The 20,666-nt window shown below is 44.5% G+C and overlaps 1 protein-coding gene across 1 annotated transcript in view; it reads right to left on the bottom strand.

The window, feature by feature from the left end:
* The window catches only part of LOC126176099 (thioredoxin domain-containing protein 3 homolog), a gene marked incomplete at its 3' end in the record, with an annotated part of 221,543 nt that overhangs the window by 5,594 nt on the left and 195,283 nt on the right, over positions 1 to 20,666 (bottom strand). Inside the window, exon 10 of the mRNA XM_049923236.1 lies at positions 12,662 to 12,961. Coding sequence (XP_049779193.1) covers positions 12,662 to 12,961 — 300 coding nt within the window. The remainder of the gene's footprint in view (positions 1 to 12,661; positions 12,962 to 20,666) is intronic.

Raw genomic sequence — 20,666 nt, 5'->3', positions numbered from 1 at the left:
AGCACTTTTATTAATAAAGCCCTTACCTTAGTTGCAAGCTGTTTTACCCCCAAAAGTAATTCAGTTTAGACCAAAGTCTACAAAGAAACCGTGGATTACTCAACTAATAAAGGTACCTATTAAGACACCAATGGAAACTCTATCTTTCAGTCAGAAAACTCTCTCCGTCTGTACCTCGTAGAAATAAATACAATGGAACCTCGCATAGCGCTCATAATTCCTTCCAGAACCTTACTTATAGTGCAAAACACTCGTTAATGTAAAATACGATAATGCGTTCCATGCAGAAAGAGTACTAAAAGTTTTATCTTATTCATGCCATTTATTCAAAGAAAACTAGTCATACAGTATTATGTAATTTATTATTCAAGATACATAACTAATTCTTTTTTACTAGGAAGCTATCTACAGTCAATTGTTTCTTCCAACGCTTCAGCACTTGGCGAAAATGCGACACAGCATTATCGTCAAATAAATTTGTAGCTCGCATAACCTATGCTTTACTGGGGTGATGATTTTCAATGTACGATGCAATCAATTCCCATGCTTTCAGCATTTCTGTTATTGCGCGAGAAGATTGCTGCTTTGCTGTTATTGCTTCCTCCTTCTCCTCTGAAGAACTCCTCTCCATAACTTCCTGCTGTGAAGCACACAGCAAATCCGTAACCTTTTCGGTGACCGTTTCTTGGTTATAATCTTCCATAAGCTCATCGATACATTGTTATCCACTTCTAGTCCCGTGCCCTTGGCCAAAGGGACAATGCCGTTTACTACAGGCTCTACAGGTACTGACTCAAATGCCTTAGAAATCACATTCGACAACGCACTCCGGACAAAGCTTCTTCCAAGCAGAAGTGAGAGTTCTCTTGGTAACCGTTTCCCACTCCTTTCCGATCATTGTGATACAGGCAACGATGTTGAAGTGATATTTCCAAAACTCTCTGAGAGTGAGATTGGTAACTTCAGTCAACTCAAAATAATGGTCGAAGAGTGCTTTATTGCATAATTAGAAATAATAGAAATAATCTGCTGGTCCATGGACTCGGGTAACAGAGTGGTGTTGGGAGGAAGAAATTGGATATTGATGAATTGGAATTCTTCAGAGAGGTGGTCTTGCAGGTCTGGAGAATGGGCAGGAACGTTGTAAATAAAAAGTAACACAAGGAGTGGCACATTCATCTCAAGCAAATATGTTTCACCGAAGGACCAAACACGTCGATGATCCATTCACTAAATAGATTACGTTTAACCCAACCCCTTTTGTTCGACCTCCACATCACATTTAACCTGCTCTTCTGGACTTCAAACTTCTTGAAGGCTCGCGGAGTTTCTGAATGGTAAACAAACAGCGATTTAATTTTCAAATCGCTGCTTAGATTGGTACAGAATAGCAGTGTGATACAGTATTTCATTGGATTGTGACCGGGCAATGCATTCTCCTCTGCTATTATAAAGATACGCTTCGACGTCTTTTTCCAGAATACACCCGTCTCATCACAATTGAAAATCTGTTGCGGCAGATAACCATCAGAATCTACGAGCATCTTGAAGTTGATGATGAAGTCCTCTGCTGCCTTTGTGTCGGAGCTGCCTGCTTCTCCATGCCTCACAACGCTGTGGATGCCAGTTCTTCTCTTCTCGAACCACCCACGGCTTCTCTCAAACACTTCTCTGTTCGCTGATGATCCTGCCCTCTTCTTAACGAGGTCGGCGAAAGTCATTCTCGCCTTCTCACAAATGAGTTCTCGTTAATAGAGGCGCCTTGCAACTGTTTTTCGTTTACCCATATAAGGAGCAACCTTTCGACATCGTCCAGAATATGAAACCGTTGTTTAGATATTCTAGTCAATCTCATTGAAGCATCTGTCTCCTTAATCGTGTCCACGTTCTTGAGGTTAATGCAAATAGGTGATGTAGACCGATTGTAAGTGCATGCTAAATTAGCAACGCTCACACAACGTTCGCATTTTTCAGATTTTATGTTTAATTTCTAAGGTAATTTTCTTTCTGTGATGGTCGTCTTCTTGCGGCTTTTTCTTCGGGGACATTCGTACGAAGGTTATTTAAATTTGCATACAAAAAAACACAGACTGCAGAACATACTAAAGACATTGTTCATATGTCGCTGCCGACAATGAATGGTGTTCATATTGTTGAACGTTTCCACCGCCGCGCGCGAACGGCTGGTGGCTGGTGACGTCACACTAAATCGTCGTCACTCGTTAAGTGAAATATCACTCGTTAAGCTGTCATTTTTTTATGTACAGTTTGTTCCGCTCGTTATGCGAATTGCGTGTTATGGGATGTGCTTGTTAAGCGAGGTTCCACTGTATTGAGAATAGTTATACCGACATCAAAGAAAATACAGCACAAGAAAAAGATCCTTACATTAGATAACAAACTAAAGGAAATATGGGTTATATGGGAAAAAGATACTGGTAAAACAAAAAGGAAGAAGAGCAAATATCATTAAGGCTAAATCCTACATTGATAACAGAAGAGTGCAGTCTTGCAGAACGTTTTGACAAATATTTCATAAATTTTACTGAAAAGAGGGGTTGTCAGGTTCAGTAGCTGCTGACATGGAATATATCAGACCACCTGTTACAAATAACTTCAGTAGTATGAATATGGCCCTTACTACACTAGTAAAAGTAATGTCCACCATAAAATCCTTAAAAATAAATAATGAATAGTAGTTATGATAAATTATCAACAAAACTACTTAAAAGGTATTCTACCAATTCATTTTTCACTGGAATATTTCGTGACTGGCTGAAGTTAAGCATCTCTATGGAAAGGAAATAAGGAAATAAAGTCAAACTCCCATCCAGTTTCAATTTTCGTTTGCATTCTCGAAAATGTTAGGAAAGATATTATACAAGTGGCTCCTTAAGTATTTGACTTCAAATAATACACTGTCAAAGTCACAATTTGGATTTCTAAAGAGTTCCAGTATTGAGAAGGCTGTTAACACCCACAGCGGGAATACACTTAATTCATTAGGCAATAAGTTACTGGCTGCTCGTATATTGTGTGATTTGTCATATGCATTTGGATGCGTATATCACAATACGCTTTTAATTAAATTAGAATATTACGGTGTAACAACCATTGCTGCAAACTCATTCACCAATCTTATCTCTCTGGCAGGAATCAAAATGGGTGAACAGGAAAGAGTCCTGTATTAAGCCATCAGGCATCAGCCAACTGGAAATGTATTACATGTGGTACCCCCACAAGGTTCGATTTTAAGATACTTACTCTTGTGTATATTAATTACCTTTCATCAGTATTACTAGATGCCAAGTTTGTTTTGTTTACAGGTGATGCAAACAATGCAATAAACAGAAAATCAAGCGTAGTTTTAAACATATCGTTTAATAAACTTTTAGAGAATATTACTAAATGGTTCCTAACCAATTTTTGTCACTAAAAACACATTATATAGAGTTCAGATCTGGTAAGAGAATTCCTGGCAGTATATGCTCAAAATCTGACGACAGTTTGATACAATTGGTTGATTATGTTAAATTCTCTGGATTATAGCTTGCTGATAAATTAAACTGGGAGGAGCGTATCAGGGAATTGCTGAAACGCCTAAACGAATCGTTATTTGCACAGCAGATGTTGTCAGTCAGAGGTGGTATAAAAACAAAAACGGTTGGCATACTTTGCTTACTTTCGTTCCATAACGTCATATGGGATTATTTTTTGGGGTAACTCTTCAAGTCAAGGTAAAATTTTCCGAGACTAGAATAGTATGGATTACTTATGATGTGAACTCTAGAAAGTTCTGCGAAATTCGTTTCAAGAAACTGAAAATACTAACTACAGCTTCCCAATATATTTCCTCTTCGTTGAAGTTTGTCATAAATCATACATCCCTTTCAAATCAACATTTCATGGAATCAATACTAGAAATAAGAATAACCTTAACAAATATTTAAAGGTACCTGCTTTTGTTCAGGAAGGTGTCCATTATTCAGGAATACATATTTTCAATAACTTAAAAAAAAGTTTAACAAATAATAAGGTTCTGTTCGAGAGGTACCTACAGGCTTTATTGGTGGCCAACTCTTTCTACTTCATCGCTTATTTTTTTTATTTGAATCGACTGGAATCTAAAAATTATAACCAATATCAAATAATGTGAGTATAATGTGAAAGCTGGTTATGTACATCTTTAGTGCAGTAACGTTATAAAAGTAAACTGATTTTTCTCTTTGTTTATTCATGGCTACAGCCTAAAATAATATGATAAGCGTAAGATAGCCTGCACGTCAGTGTATTCTACACGTACATATTTGTTGTTAGCTTTTGACTGAAAATATGTTTCATATTTTTCTTATTCCACAACCATGAGGAGCATTTCACTTGGGATCTGTGAACAGTATGTTACCATATCTTTTATTCTTTGTAAAACTGTAATGTGTTTTTCATATTCTACATCCTTCAGGATCTCCTCACTATGAATGAGTTGGAACCAAAAGGACATTCAACATAATCCAAACACCTTCACGGCAGTGGACCATCGCTTCAGAGAGACAATTTTCTTTCCTCGCCGAAAAAAGAAGATATTTGACGGTGCAGAACAGTGAAGAACTTGGAACATGATGAAGAGGTACTCTAGCGTTTCAAAACAATGCTGTCAACCTGTATAAGAGTAACAGGTCACGAAGTAGTTAATTTAATAGTCAAGCTTTACACAATAAACGTCACAGAAAATTAGTATCTGATATAACATCTCATGGACGGACATTTAAAGTTTTCCTGGTGCTGATGATTCAGCTGAACCATTATCTGCAGAAAATGTAATTAGGAATAGTATATTTTAGCACAACAGGTTTCAGCAAGGTGTTAGGCGAGAAACGTTAGTTTAAATGTACATAATTCCACCTACTTGTTACTGATTGGACCACATTTTATGGCCATGGTTCAACAGCGGTGCATTTATGACCCACGGTTAACTTGCAAATTTCGCTCGATTCGATGTCCCCTATCCTGCTCTGGTCCTGTTATCGGGCTATTTTTCTCTACCACGTACCATCCGAGGTCACGTCCCTAGCATCAGACGCTATGCTTCAGAAATGTCGTAGCATAATGGCTGTTTCATGAAGCTATTTGTTTCTTTCTTCAAAGTTACACTGTACAACTTACACTGTTCGTCTTAGAACTACAAAAATAGCAGTCACCAGTTTGATAATGGCGGGGACAGAATTGTTGATGGGGACCAAGGACAGAAGATACACTACTGGCCATTAAAATTGCTAGATGACGTGCTACAGACGCGAAATTTAACAGACAGGAAGAAGATGCTGTGATATGCAAATGATAAGCTTTCCAGAGCATTCACACAAGGTTGGCGCCGTTGGAGACACCTACAACGTGCTGACATGAGGAAAGTTTCCAACCGATTTCTCATACACAAACAGCAGTTGACCGACGTTGCCTGGTGAAACTTCGTTGTGATGCTTCGTGTAAGGAGGAGAAATGCGTACCATCACGTTTCCGACTTTGATAAAGGTCGGATTGTAGCCTATCGCGATTGCAGTTTATCGTATCCCGACACTGCTGCTCGCAGTCGAGATCCAATGACTGTTAGCAGAATATGGAATCTGTGGGTTCAGGAGGGTAATACGGAACGCCGAAGTGGATCCCAACGGCCTCGTATCACTAGAAGTCGAGATGACAGACATCTTATTCTCATGGCTGTAACGGACCGTGCAGCCACGTCTCGATCCCTGAGTCAACAGATGGGGACGTTTGCAAGACAACAAACATCTGCACGAACAGTTCGACGACGTTTGCAGCAGCATGGACTATCAGCTCGGAGACCATGGCTGCGGTTACCCTTGACGCTGCATCACAGACAGGAGCGCCTGCGATGGTGTACTCAACGACGAACCTGGGAGCACGAATGGGAAAACGTCATTTTTTCGGATGAATCCAGGTTCTGTTTACAGCATCATGATGTTCGCATCCGTGTTTGGCGACATCACGGTGAACGCACATTGGAAGCGTGTATTCGTCACCGCCATACTGGCGTATCACCCGGCGTGATGGTATGGGGTGCCATTGGTTACACGTCTCGGTCACCTCTTGTTCGCATTGACGGCACTTTGAACAGTGGACGTTACATTTCAGATACGTTACGACCCGTGGCTCTACCCTCCATTCGATCCTGTGAAACCCTACATTTTAGCAGAATAATGCACGACCGCATGTTGCAGGTCCTGTACGGGCCTTTCTGCATACAGAAAAGGTTCGGCTGGTGCCCTGGGCAGCACATTCTGCAGATCTCTCACCAACTGAAAACGTCTGGTCAATGGAGGCCGAGCAACTGGCTCGTCACAATACGCTAGTCACTACTCTTGATGACCTGTGGTATCGTTTTGAAGCTGCATGGGCAGCTGTACCTGTAACGCCATCCAAGCTCTGTTTAACTCAATGCCCAGGCATATCAAGACCGTTATTACGGCCAGAGGTGGTTGTTCAGGGTACTGATTTCTCAGGATCTATGCACCCAAATTGCGTGAAAATGTCAGTTCTAGTATAATATATTTGTCCAACGAATTCCCGTGTATCATCTGCATTTCTTCTTGGTGTAGCAATTTTAATGGTGTGTAATTAGGAACAGTATATTTTAGGATAACAGGTTTCAGCAAGGTATTAGGTGGGGAAAGTTAGTTTAAATGTATGCAATTCCGCCTACTTGTTACTGATTGTACCACATTTTATGGACATGATTCCAAAACGGTGCATTTCTGACCCACGGTTAACTTGCAAATTTCGATCGATTCGATGTCCCCTATCCTACTCTGGTCTTGTTATCGGTTTTTTTTCTCCACCATGTACCATTCGAGGTCACGTCCCCAGCATCAGATTTTATGCTTTAGATATGTCGTGGCATAATGGCTGTTGCATGAAGCTATTTTTTCTTTCTTCAAAGGTGCACTGAACAGCTTACACTGTTCGGCTTAGAACTACAAAAATAGCAGTCCCATGTTTCATAATGGTGGGAACAGAGTTGTTGATGGGGACCAAGAACAGAATATAGAGGGTGGTCCATTGATCGTGACCGGGCCAAATATCTCACGAGATAAGCGTCAAACGAGAAGACTACAAAGAACGAAACTTGTCTAGCTTGAAGGGGGAAACCAGATGACGCTATGGTTGGAACGCTAAATGGCACTGCCATAAGCCAAACGGATATCAACCGCGTTTTTTTAAAATAGGAACCCCCATTTTTATGACATATTCGTGTATTACCTACTTTTTCGCTTTGTGATAGATGGCGCTGTAATAGTCATAAACATTGGCTCACAAATTTAGACGAGCAGTTGATAACAGGTAGGTTTTTTAAATTAAAATACAGAAAGTAGGTACGTTTGAACATTTTATTTCGGTTGTTGCAATGTGATACATGTACCTTTGTGAACTTATCATTTCTGAGAACGCATGCTGTTACAGCGTAATTACCTGTAAATAGCACATTAATGCAATAAATTCTCAAAATGATGTCCGTCAACCTCAAATGAATTTGGCAATACGTGCAACGACATTCCTCTCAACAGCGAGTAGTTCGCCTTCCGTAATGTTCGCACATGCATTGACAATGCGCTGTCGCATGTGGACAGGCGTTGTCAGTGGATCACGATCGCAGATATCCTTCAACTTTCCCTACAGAAAGAAATCCGGGGACGTCAGATCCGGTGAACGTGCGGGCCATGGTATGGTGTTTCGACGACCAATCCAACTGTCATGAAATTTGCTATTCAATACCGCTTCAACCGCACGCGAGCTATGTGCCGGACATCCATCATGTTGGAAGTACATTGCCATTCTGTCATGCAGTGAAAAACCTTGTAGTAACATCGGTAGAACATTACGTAGGAAATCAGCATACATTGCACCATTTAGCCGGCCGAAGTGGCCGTGCGGTTCTAGGCGCTACAGTCTGGAACCGAGCGACCGCTACGGTCGCAGGTTCGAATCCTGCCTCGGGCATGGATGTGTGTGATGTCCTTAGGTTAGTTAGGTTTAATTAGTTCTAAGTTCTAGGCGACTGATGGCCTCAGAAGTTAAGTCGCATAGTGCTCAGAGCCATTTGAACCATTTTTTGCACAATTTATATTGCCATCGATAAAATGGGGGCCAATTATCCTTCCTCCCATAATGCCGCACCATACATTAAACCGCCAAGGTCGCTGATGTTCCACTTGCCCAATAGTGCATATTATGCCAGTTTGCGTTACCGCTGTTGGTGAATGACGCTTCGTCGCTAAATAGAAAGCGTGCAAAAAATCTGTCATCGTCCCGTAATTTCACTTGCGCCCAGTGGCAGAACTGTACACGACGTTCAGTGTCGTCGCCATGCAATTCCTGGTGGATACAAATAAGGTACGGGTGGAATCGATGTTGGTGTTGCATTCTCAACACCGACATTTTTGAGATTCCCGATTCTAGCGCAATGTATCTGCTACTGATGTGCGGATTAGTCGCGACAGCAGCTAAAACAGCTACTTGGACAACATCATTTGTTGCAGGTCGTGGTTGACGTTTCCATTGTTGCTGAACACTTCCTGTTTGCTTGGCGAACGGTCCGGACACTTGGATGATGTCGTCCAGGATACCGAGCAGCACACGGCTATTGGGCATTATGATCACAATAGCCATACGTCAATACGATATCGACCTTTTCCGCAATTGGTAAACGGTCGATTTTAACACGGGTAATGTATCACCGTCCGCACTGGCGGAATGTTACGTGATACCACGTACTGATACGTTTGTGACTATTACAGCCCCATCTATAACAAAGCGAAAAAAGTGGTCCAACTAAAAGATTCATATTTCTTTACGTACTACACGAATAGGTAATAAAAATGGGGTTCCTATTTAAAAAAAAACGCAGTTGATATCCGTTTGTCCTATGGCAGCGCCATCTAGTGGGCCAACCATAGCGCCATCTGGTTTCCCCCTTCAAGCTACACGAGTTTCGTTCTTTGTAGTTTTCTCGTTTGACGCTTATTTCGTGAGATATTTGGCCCGGTCACTATGAATGGACTATCCTGTAGTAAGTGGGTTAAAATGAATGAAACAGTTATTCAGAGATGAAGAGGCTTGCTCTGGACACAATGGTGTGGAGAGATTCATCAAAGGAGTCTTCGGACTGAAGACCACAACACCAACAGCTGCGGGAGAGAGAGCAATATTATTACAAAGGAGACAGGACAACCAAGAGTACAGGATGACGGCATCACCATCAAAGCGAATGGAAACAATAAACCGGAAGTCGAAAACATTTTGAATAATCATGTTTTAAATGTTGTAGAGAAAATAGGATCTAAATGTTCATTAGAAGATGCAAGGCAGTTAATGGAAGAGGCCTTACCCACACCATTTGATACAACTGAAATTCCACCCACCTCTCCATCTGAAATTAGGAAGATAATAAACTCTCTCAAGAATAAAAGCTCACATGGGATTGATGGCATTTCCAGCAGGATAATAAAAGCTTGTTCCCAAGAAATAAGTGGGATTCCGAGCCACATATGTAATAGCTCTCTGAAGCAGGGTATTTTCCCAGATAGACTGAAGTATGCCATTGTTAAACCACTGCATAAAAAAGGGGATACATTTGATGTCAACAACTACCGCCCAATCTCTCTTCTGACTGCCTTATCCAAAATTGTTGAAAAAATAATGTAGAATAGCTTTACACCATTGTAAAAATAAAGTTTTGACAAAATGTCAGTTTGTTTTGCAGAAGGGTTCTTCAACGGAAAATGCTATATATACTTTCACTAATGAAATATTAAATGCTCTAAGTAACCGGAAGTCACCCGTCGGGATTTTTTGTGATCTGTCAAAGACTTTTGATTGTGTAAATCATGGAATACTTCTAGATAAGCTCAAGTACTGTGGTATGAATGGGACAGTGCTCAAATGGTTTAAATCATACCTAACTGGAAGAGTGCAGAAAGTTGAAATAAACAGTTCACATAATATGCAAAAAACTGGTGATTTCTCAAACTGGGGAACAATCAAGAATGGGGTGCCGCAGGGGTTCGGTCTTGGGTCCTCTGCTGTTCTTAATATACATTAATGACTTGCCATTCTATATTCACGCAGATGCAAAGATGGTACTTCTTGCCGATGATACAAGTATAGCTATCACACCCGACAGACAAGAATTAACTGGTAAAATTGTAAACGATGTTTTTTCAGAAAATCATTAAGTGGTTCTCTGCAAATGGGCTCTCATTGAACTTTGACAAAACACAGTAGATACAGTTCCACACAGTAAATGGAATGACCCCATTAATAAATATAGATTCGATCAGAAATCGATAGCGAGGGTAGAATATTCAAAATTTCTAGGTGTATGCATTGATGAGGGGTTGAACTGGAAAAAAACACGCTGAGGATCTGCTGAAACTTTTGAGTTCAGCTACTTATGCTATTAGGGTCATTGCAAATTTTGGCGATATACATCTGAGTATATTAGCTTACAACGCCTATTTTCATTCGCTGCTTTCGTATGGCAACATATTCTGGGGTAACTCACCATTAAGTAAAACCGTGTTCATTGCACAAAAGCGTGTAATCAGAATAATTGCTGGAACTCATCCAAGATCATCGTGCAGACACTTATTTAAAGAGCTAGAGATTTTCACTGTAGCCTCACAATATATATATTCACTTATGAAATTTGTTATTAACAATGCGAACGAATTCAAAAGTAATAGCAGTGTACATGGCTACAACACTAGGAGAAAGGATGATCTTCACTACTCAAGGTTAAATCTAACTTTGACTCAGAAGGGGGTAAATTATGCTGCCACAAAAGTCTTTGGTCAGTTACCTAATAGCATCAAAAGTCTGAGAGATAGCCATATAGCATTTAAAAGGAAATTAAAAGAATTTCTTAATGGCAACTCCTTCTACTCATTAGATGAATTTTTGGATATAGTAAGTGGGTCGAAACAAGGCCCCCGGAGTAGACAACATTCCATTAGAACTACTGACGGCCTTGGAAGAGCCAGTCCTGACAAAACTCTACCATCTGGTGAACAACATGTATGAAACAGGCGAAATACCCTCAGACTTCAAGGAGAATATAATAATTCCAATCCCAAAGAAAGCAGGTGTTGACAGATGTGAAAATTACCGAACAATCAGTTTAATAAGCCACAGCTGCAAAAACTAACACGAATTCTTTACAGACGAATGGAAAAACTAGTAGAAGCCGACCTCGGGGAAGATCAGTTTGGATTCCGTAGAAATACTGGAACACGTGAGGCAATACTGACCTTACGACTTATCTTAGAAGAAAGATTAAGGAAAGGCAAACCTACGTTTCTAGCATTTGTAGACTTAGAGAAAGCTTTTGACAATGTTGACTGGAATACTCTCTTTCAAATTCTAAAGGTGGCAGGGGTAAAATACAGGGAGCGAAAGGATATTTACAATTTGTACAGAAACCAGATGGCAGTTATAAGAGTCGAGGGACATGAAAGGGAAGCAGCGGTGGGGAAGGGAGTAAGACAGGGTTGTAGCCTCTCCCCGATGTTATTCAATCTGTATATTGAGCAAGCAGTAAAGGAAACAAAAGAAAAATTCGGAGTAGGTATTAAAATCCATGGAGAAGAAATCTAAACTTTGAGGTTCGCCGATGACATTGTAATTCTGTCAGAGACAGCAAAGGACTTGGAAGAGCAGTTGAACGGAATGGATGGTGTCTTGAAGGGAGGATATAAGATGAACATCAACAAAAGCAAAACGAGGATAATGGAATGTAGTCGAATTAAGTCGGGTGATGTTGAGGGTATTAGATTAGGAAATGAGACACTTACAGTAGTAAAGGAGTTTTGCTATTTGGGGAGCAGGTCGAAGTAGAGAGGATATAAAATGTAGACTGGCAATGGCAAGGAAAGCGTTTCTGAAGAAGAGAAATTTGTTAACATCGAGTATAGATTTAAGTGTCAGGAAGTCATTTCTGAAAGTATTTGTATGGAGTGTAGCCATGTATGGAAGTGAAACATGGACATTAAATAGTTTGGACAAGAAGAGAGTAGAAGCTTTCGAAATGTGGTGCTACAGAAGAATGCTGAAGATTAGATGGGTAGATCACATAACTAATGAGGAAGTATTGAATAGTATTGGGGAGAAGAGAAGTTTGTGGCCCAACTTGACCAAAAGAAGGGATCGGTTGGTAGGACATGTTCTGAGGCATCAAGGGGTCACCAATTTAGTATTGGAGGGCAGCGTGGAGGGTAAAAATTGTAGGGGGAGACGAAGAGATGAATACACTAAGCAGATTCAGAAGGATGTAGGTTTCAGTAGGTACTGGGAGATGAAGAAGCTTGCACAGGATAGAGTAGCATGGAGAGCTGCATCAAACCAGTCTCAGGACTGAAGACCACAACAACAACAACAACAGTAAGTGGGTAATTTCCCAACCCCCACAAAAAAAATTAAAAATATTGAGTGCCAGTAATATTTTGTCTAATGTAATATCTTGTATAGACAGACACCTTTTATTAACCTGACACGTTCAACATCGTTACGAAGTGTCGTGTTCATGATCTATGGAACAAGTACTAATCTAACCTAATCTATTGTAATCAGAGAACAGAGAACGGAGGAGACTGACTGCGGCTTGGCGGCGGCGGCGGCCTGGTAGTCCTCGTCGGTGTCGGCGACGCGCGACGCCTCGTCGGGCTCGGAGGCGTCGAAGTAGGCGCGGCGCAGCACGAGCTCTCGGTGCTCGGCGAGCGCGTCGGCCAGCTCCTTGGCCTTGCCGGCGTCGAAGACGAGGACGGCGCGCGGGGGCGGCGGGGGCGGCGGCGGCCCCAGCAGCCGGTCCGCCAGCTCCGGCAGCAGCAGCGACGCCGCCAGCGCGCGCGCGTGCGCGGTGCGCGGCGCCCACACCGTGGGGAAGCGCGCCGCCGGGCTGCGCACAAGATGGCCATCGTTCTACACTGTGAAAGGCGCCAGCCCTAATACACAGGGGAAGAAAGGTACAAACACAAAACTTTGCAGATAAATACAATGAGATCCGGTATGCAAATGACCCAAGTCGGTAAAGCAGATGCCAGACTGAGATTCATTGGAAGAATCCTAAGGAAATGCAATCCGAAAACAAAGGAAGTAGGTTACAGTACGCTTGTTCGCCCACTGCTTGAATACTGCTCAGCTGTGTGGGATCCGTACCAGATAGGGTTGATAGAAGATATAGAGAAGATCCAACGGAGAGCAGCGCGCTTCGTTACAGGATCAATTAGTAATCGCGAAAGCGTTACGGAGATGATAGATAGACTCCAGTGGAAGACTCTGCAGGAGAGACGCTCAGTAGCTCGTTACGGGCTTTTGTTAAAGTTTCGAGAACATACCTTCACCGAAGAGTCAAGCAGTATATTGCTCCATCCTACGTATATCTCGCGAAGAGACCATGAGGATAAAATCAGAGAGATTAGAGCCCACACAGAGGCATACCGACAATCCTTCTTTCCACGAACAATACGAGACTGGAATAGAAGGGAGAACCGATAGAGGTACTCAAGGTACCCTCCGCCACACACCGTCAGGTGGCTTGCGGAGTATGGATGTACACTCCTGGAAATGGAAAAAAGAACACATTGACACCGGTGTGTCAGACCTACCATACTTGCTCCGGACACTGCGAGAGGGCTGTACAAGCAATTATCACACGCACGGCACAGCGGACACACCAGGAACCGCGGTGTTGGCCGTCGAATGGCGCTAGCTGCGCAGCATTTGTGCACCGCCGCCGTCAGTGTCAGCCAGTTTGCCGTGGCATACGGAGCTCCATCGCAGTCTTTAACACTGGTAGCATGCCGCGACAGCGTGGACGTGAACCGTATGTGCAGTTGACGGACTTTGAGCGAGGGCGTATAGTGGGCATGCGGGAGGCCGGGTGGACGTACCGCCGAATTGCTCAACACGTGGGGCGTGAGGTCTCCACAGTACATCGATGTTGTCGCCAGTGGTCGGCGGAAGGTGCACGTGCCCGTCGACCTGGGACCGGACCGCAGCGACGCACGGATGCACGCCAAGACCGTAGGATCCTACGCAGTGCCGTAGGGGACCGCACCGCCACTTCCCAGCAAATTAGGGACACTGTTGCTCCTGGGGTATCGGCGAGGACCATTCGCAACCGTCTCCATGAAGCTGGGCTACGGTCCCACACACTGTTAGGCCGTCTTCCGCTCACGCCCCAACATCGTGCAGCCCGCCTCCAGTGGTGTCGCGACAGGCGTGAATGGAGGGACGAATGGAGACGTGTTGTCTTCAGCGATGAGAGTCGCTTCTGCCTTGGTGCCAATGATGGTCGTATGCGTGTTTGGCGCCGTGCAGGTGAGCGCCACAATCAGGACTGCATACGACCGAGGCACACAGGGCCAACACCCGGCATCATGGTGTGGGGAGCGATCTCCTACACTGGCCGTACACCACTGGTGATCGTCGAGGGGACACTGAATAGTGCACGGTACATCCAAACCGTCATCGAACCCATCGTTCTACCATTCCTAGACCGGCAAGGGAACTTGCTGTTCCAACAGGACAATGCACGTCCGCATGTATCCCGTGCCACCCAACGTGCTCTAGAATGTGTAAGTCAACTACCCTGGCCAGCAAGATCTCCGGATCTGTCCCCCATTGAGCATGTTTGGGACTGGATGAGGCGTCGTCTCACGCGGTCTGCACGTCCAGCACGAACGCTGGTCCAACTGAGGCGCCAGGTGGAAATGGCATGGCAAGCCGTTCCACAGGACTACATCGAGCATCTCTACGATCGTCTCCATGGGAGAATAGCAGCCTGCATTGCTGCGAAAGGTGGATATACACTGTACTAGTGCCGACATTGTGCATGCTCTGTTGCCTGTGTCTATGTGCCTGTGGTTCTGTCAGTGTGATCATGTGATGTATCTGACCCCAGGAATGTGTCAATAAAGTTTCCCCTTCCTGGGACAATGAATTCACAGTGTTCTTATTTCAATTTCCAGGAGTGTAGATGTAGATGTAGAAGTTCGGTGCCAATGCGCTTGCTCAAAGACCTTGCAGTGGCGTCGCAATCGTGCAGGGGCCCCATTTAAACAGCGCAAAATTGACCAATTGTACACGTGACGATCACATCTCGGCTCGAGGAGGACCCTAGTAGGTGCGTGATTCCAGGTAGGCATGTCAGACGATGTTGCTCAAAGTTACGCCGGTTTGAGAGGGGCCTAATCGTCTGCACGAAACGGCAGGCTTGTCGTCACGCCCTGTGGTTCTCCAGGTCGATCGTTCAGAGTGCTCCGTCAGACGATGTTTGGAGCAGTGGACACGAGATGGCACCCACGTGCGAATTATAGGGTCTGGAGCGACCAGGGAGAAATTGGGGCGAGAGGATCGAAGAATCGTGCGGCGAGCGAACAGGTATTCTTCAGTGACTCGCTCTACAATACAGGCACATCCACGGGTGTCAAACAAATGGTGCAAATGGCTCTAAGAGATCTAATTCAGTTTCTTTTATACATTACGGTATGGATAAGGACTGTGCTTGTTGTGAACGGACACAACTATAAATGGCCGCTGTCTGTAAACAGCTGGAGGCAGTGCTGGCCACAGTCGACAGGCTTGGGGCTGCTGCTCAAAGTTGCGGCGACATAAGGGTGCGGATGAGGGTTCGAATCCCCTGGTGATGAGGTTGTCGCTGCGTCTTCTGATACGCGACGTCTGACCGGTCCATCTTCTCTCCTGAGTGTACGACGTACGGTAGTGTGTTCGCAAGTCACTGGGCGGAAGGCGAAAGAGGGAATGGGCCCCAAAGCTGCCTCCTTACACCGTACGAGGTGCTATCCAGTGCTGATAATACTTGTGAATCAGCACGGGATGCCTCTCTTGTTGTGCCAGCTGACGATTTTCCTGCGCAGTTTAGACAAGTGCAGGGGGCAGGTATGCTAGTGATTGGGAGCTCCAACGTTGGGTGGGCAATGGAGCCCCTGAGGAATAGCAGACAGGACAGGAAAGAATACCAGTGTGCACTCAAGTTAGGGGGTCTTGCCCGGGACGTGGAGGGGGCCCTACTAACACTGACGAACACACTGGATGCAGCTGGCTGCAAATGACTGAGCACTAGGGGACTTGACATCTGAGATTATCAGTCCCCTAGACTTAGAACTACTTAAACCTAACTAACCTAAGTATATCACACACATCCATGCCGGAGGCAGGTTTCGAACCTGCGACCGTAGCAGCAGCGCGGTTCCGGGCTGAAGCGCCTAGAACCGCTCGGCCACAGCGGTCGACCACGGGTGTCAGTTGTTCCACAAACGCTTTCCAGACGCCTTGCGGATGCGACTTTGCAGTCCACGCGCCCTTGTCGTGTACACCCTTCAACAACAACACAACGTCGACCCCATCTCAGTGGTGCCAAGCCAGTATGATGTGATCTGCCACAGACTGGCGAAATTTGTTGTTCAGTGACGAATCCCGATTGGTTTTGTGGACGAATGAGAAACGAATACGGGTGTGGAGGCAGCCTGGTGAACGGTGCAGCTCCGCCATGTTGTCGTGCCCCGCACTGCCCGCACAGCCGGCGTAATCGTTTGGGGCGCCACAGTCTACGATAGCCGGTTCAAAATGGCTCATATGACTCTGAGCACTATGGGACTTAACATGTGAGGTCATCAGTCCCATAGAGCTTAGAACTACTTAAACCTAAATAACCTAAGGACATCACACACATCCGTGCCCGAGGGAGGATTCGAAACTGCGACCGTACAGCACTCCGCGGTTCCGGACTGAAGCGCCTAGAACCGCTCGGTCACACGGCCGGCTACGATAGCCGGTCCCTTCTGATTCTGGTACTTGGAACGTTACCTGGCCAGCCGTACGTCGAAGACATCTATCCATCCCATGTGGGACCCGGGGCACTTTTCCAGCAAAATAATGCTCGTCCGCATACAGCTCAAGTTGCTCAAGGCTCCCTATATCATGTTCCGACTCTTCCATGGCCTACCAGCTCTCCGGATTTGTTTCACTAGAGAGCATGTGTGGGACCGCCTGAGGCGTCAGATGCCGCTGTACATGATTTAGAAGTGACTGTTCAAGGATTGCGGACCAGTCTGCCTCAGGGCAACATCAGACGTCTAATCAACCTGATGCCTGACCGTTTTGAGGCATTTATTACAGCAAAAGGTGGTCCAACGAGTTGTTGATATTGCACTGTATTTATTTACTTGTACTCACTGTATTTGCCGGCCGAAGTGGCCGTGCGGTTAAAGGCGCTGCAGTCTGGAACCGCAAGACCGCTACGGTCGCAGGTTCGAATCCTGCCTCGGGCATGGATGTTTGTGATGTCCTTAGGTTAGTTAGGTTTAACTAGTTCTAAGTTCTAGGGGACTAATGACCTCAGCAGTTGAGTCCCATAGTGCTCAGAGCCATTTTTTACTCACTGTATTTGTTTACAGGTCTTGATTTTCAATGTTCCTGACAGCATTATAGTGATATTCAAAAAGAAAATTATGATGGTCATGACAGATATATAGACGCTATCTGTCTCGTAAAAAATCTCCAAAAATGATTACACAGCACACACTTTCATATCACTGAACACAACGTGTAATAAAGGGCCAGCGTGGCTCAGTACAGGATATAAAACGTAAATAAAGAGATTCATGATTGGCAGTGCGACGGGGCTGCTTCGCCATGTATGTTATCATCTATTCACATTAAATGTCTCTGTATAAAAACCACTTCGTAGCACTTCCACATGTCTCATGTATAAAATGAATATTATTCCATGATGCCGTGTAGCACACGTAACACCCTGATGTTCACCAACAGCGACCCACATCGATTTAACTTATTTGATGGCTGAAAATACCTTCCATGCAGAGATAATGCGTCAAGATCCATCCTCGGTTTCCAACTTGGATCCATAGTGCATAACTTAAAGAACTTTCTTCACGGCCACTATTTATCTAGTCTTAGGTCGACAAGATGGCGCAGCCTTGTGTTTAGTGTATTTAAAGCACAACATGAGGAAAGGAAATAATCTTTCTAAAAACGATTGGGCAACGTGCTGTTAAGAACGAATACATTGCTCACCAAAAACATAAACAATTGCGTTTATATTCACTTTCACAAAACAAGCTTATATCGTCGGAAGCACAACCAGATATTATCTAGCAGACTGACCTCCTCTTTCTCATAAAACTTAGGATGGAGGAATAGAATGAAGTCAGCTTAGAAATGATGCAGTAACAAGGGCCCTTGAGCCCGGTTACAGCGAACTACTTTATGGAAAAATTCGAGGAGCAGGCACTGGAAACTGCGAACAAGAAACCGAACATCTGGTTCCGTTACGTGGACGATACGTTTGTTCTGTGGCGCCATGACAGGGAGGAAGTGGATCGTTTTCACAAACATCTGAACGGGATCAATCCGAAGATTCAGTTTACCAAGGAGGAGGAGGCAGGCGAAAGATTAAATTTTCTTGATGTACTAGTTTCCAATAAATAATATGGTGGTTTGGGCCACACGGTTTACCGAAGACCCACGCACACAGACCGTTACCTACGCCGGGTATCGAACCACTACGCACAAAGAAAGCGGGGCATCATAAAAACGTTAGCGGACAGAGCAAGGAAAATCTGCGTAGCAGAGATGCTTGACGCATAATTAAAACATCTCACCAATGCACTGTTCAAGAACTGTTATTCGTTCACTGAGGTGAAAAGAGCGTTAAGACCACCGCGTAGAAATTATAGTGATGCTCAAGCGCCGTTGAAATCGAAAATTTTCCTGCCATTCATTAAGGACGCGACTGACCGCATAGGAAAAATACTGAAAAAGGCGGAACATCGTAGTAATCTGCACACCTACGCGAGAGATACGAGATCACCTAAAATCGGCCAAGGACGCTCGCCAACCGCTGGAAAAAGCTAGAATTTACACGATTCCGTGTAGTTGTGGAGAGGTGTCCGTGGGTACTACAAATGGTCCAAATGGCTCTGAGTATTACGGGACTTAACATCGGAGGTCATCAGTCCCCTAGAACTTAGAACTACTTAAGCCTAACTTACCTAAGGACATCACACACATCAATGCCCGAGGTAGGATTCGAACCTGCGACCGTAGCAGTCGCGCGGTTGCGGACTGAAGCTCCTAGAACCGCTCGGCCACCGGGTCGGCCTGGGTACTACAAAAGAAGGGTCAAAAAACGACTCGAAGAGCACAAGGGCAATTGTAGAAGCGGGGAGACTGACAGACCAGCTGTTGCCGAACATGCCTTACAGCCAGGAGAGCACCTCACTCATTTTGATAGGACTCAAGTGCTGGCAGCCACAAGCGGATACCATCAAAGGCTACGCAGAGAGGTCATAGAGATTGCAAAACACCCCAGTAATTTCAAAACGAAGGAGGAGGGCGTGAAATTGAATGAGATTTGGATTCCGGTGGGGAAGAAGATGTGTACCAGTATTCCACCATGGGATGATAGCGGACAATGGCAGTGGACGACCAGTTGCGCTCGCGTAGTCAAAACATGTGACGTCACGCCACTGAGGGAAAGCTCGCGGGAGCGGAATTTTGCTGTAGTCAGTAGCGAGCCAGGCTGTGAATCGCACATTCAACAAAGGTACGATCCCACTTGAAAATATCCTCCACAGATGGGGACGAAACGTCGGTTTTTCAAATGAAATCCATTCGACAACGACATAATAGTCGGAAACATTTTATTAATTTCATATATTACAGTAACGAGCTTCTCAGTACGTGACAAATTCGCACTCTCTGTCAGCCTACACCACTAAATACGACTAAGCGTGAGTGGAAAAACTGCGCGCGGAGGAATAGAAAGTTGCGACCTAAGTCACCTCGCACAGTACCACAGAAATCAACACAATAAAATAACGCGGAATTGTCTCACCGGTAATCTGGCGCATCGTACAAATTATTCACCATCGTAACTGTCCATAAGACTAATAAGTTCCATCAGATACAGCCCAGAACCAGCCACGTCTTAACAGACCAAGCACTGTACACGAAGGTAACGTAGCTCGAACCAGAATGGAAAATGAATGGCTGACTTTCTTCGAACCAGGAAGGCATGCCGCAACTCTGCCACCAAGACACACATTGGATGAGGGCCAACAGCTCGCTTTGTCTTTAGACAAGTTTTCAGATGGAGTGTTCGTGCAGAGTTTGCGAACATATCAGAATATGTCTTTGATGAAGCTGGTTGGCTTCACAGCTCAGAGATAGTTGTGAAATAAAAACACTCACGGAAAAAATCACAACGCCAAAAAATAATTAATACAGAGTAATATACACTCCTGGAAATTGAAATAAGAACACCGTGAATTCATTGTCCCAGGAAGGGGAAACTTTATTGACACATTCCTGGGGTCAGATACATCACATGATCACACTGACAGAACCACAGGCACATAGACACAGGCAACAGAGCATGCACAATGTCGGCACTAGTACAGTGTATATCCACCTTTCGCAGCAATGCAGGCTGCTATTCTCCCATGGAGACGATCGTAGAGATGCTGGATGTAGTCCTGTGGAACGGATTGCCATGCCATTTCCACCTGGCGCCTCAGTTGGACCAGCGTTCGTGCTGGACGTGCAGACCGCGTGAG

Source organism: Schistocerca cancellata, chromosome 3 (genome assembly GCF_023864275.1).
Source record: "Schistocerca cancellata isolate TAMUIC-IGC-003103 chromosome 3, iqSchCanc2.1, whole genome shotgun sequence".
Classification (NCBI taxonomy): Eukaryota; Metazoa; Arthropoda; class Insecta; order Orthoptera; family Acrididae; genus Schistocerca; species Schistocerca cancellata.
The sequence above is the reverse complement of the archived record's forward strand: the minus strand, read 5'-3'. Positions and strand labels throughout refer to the sequence as shown.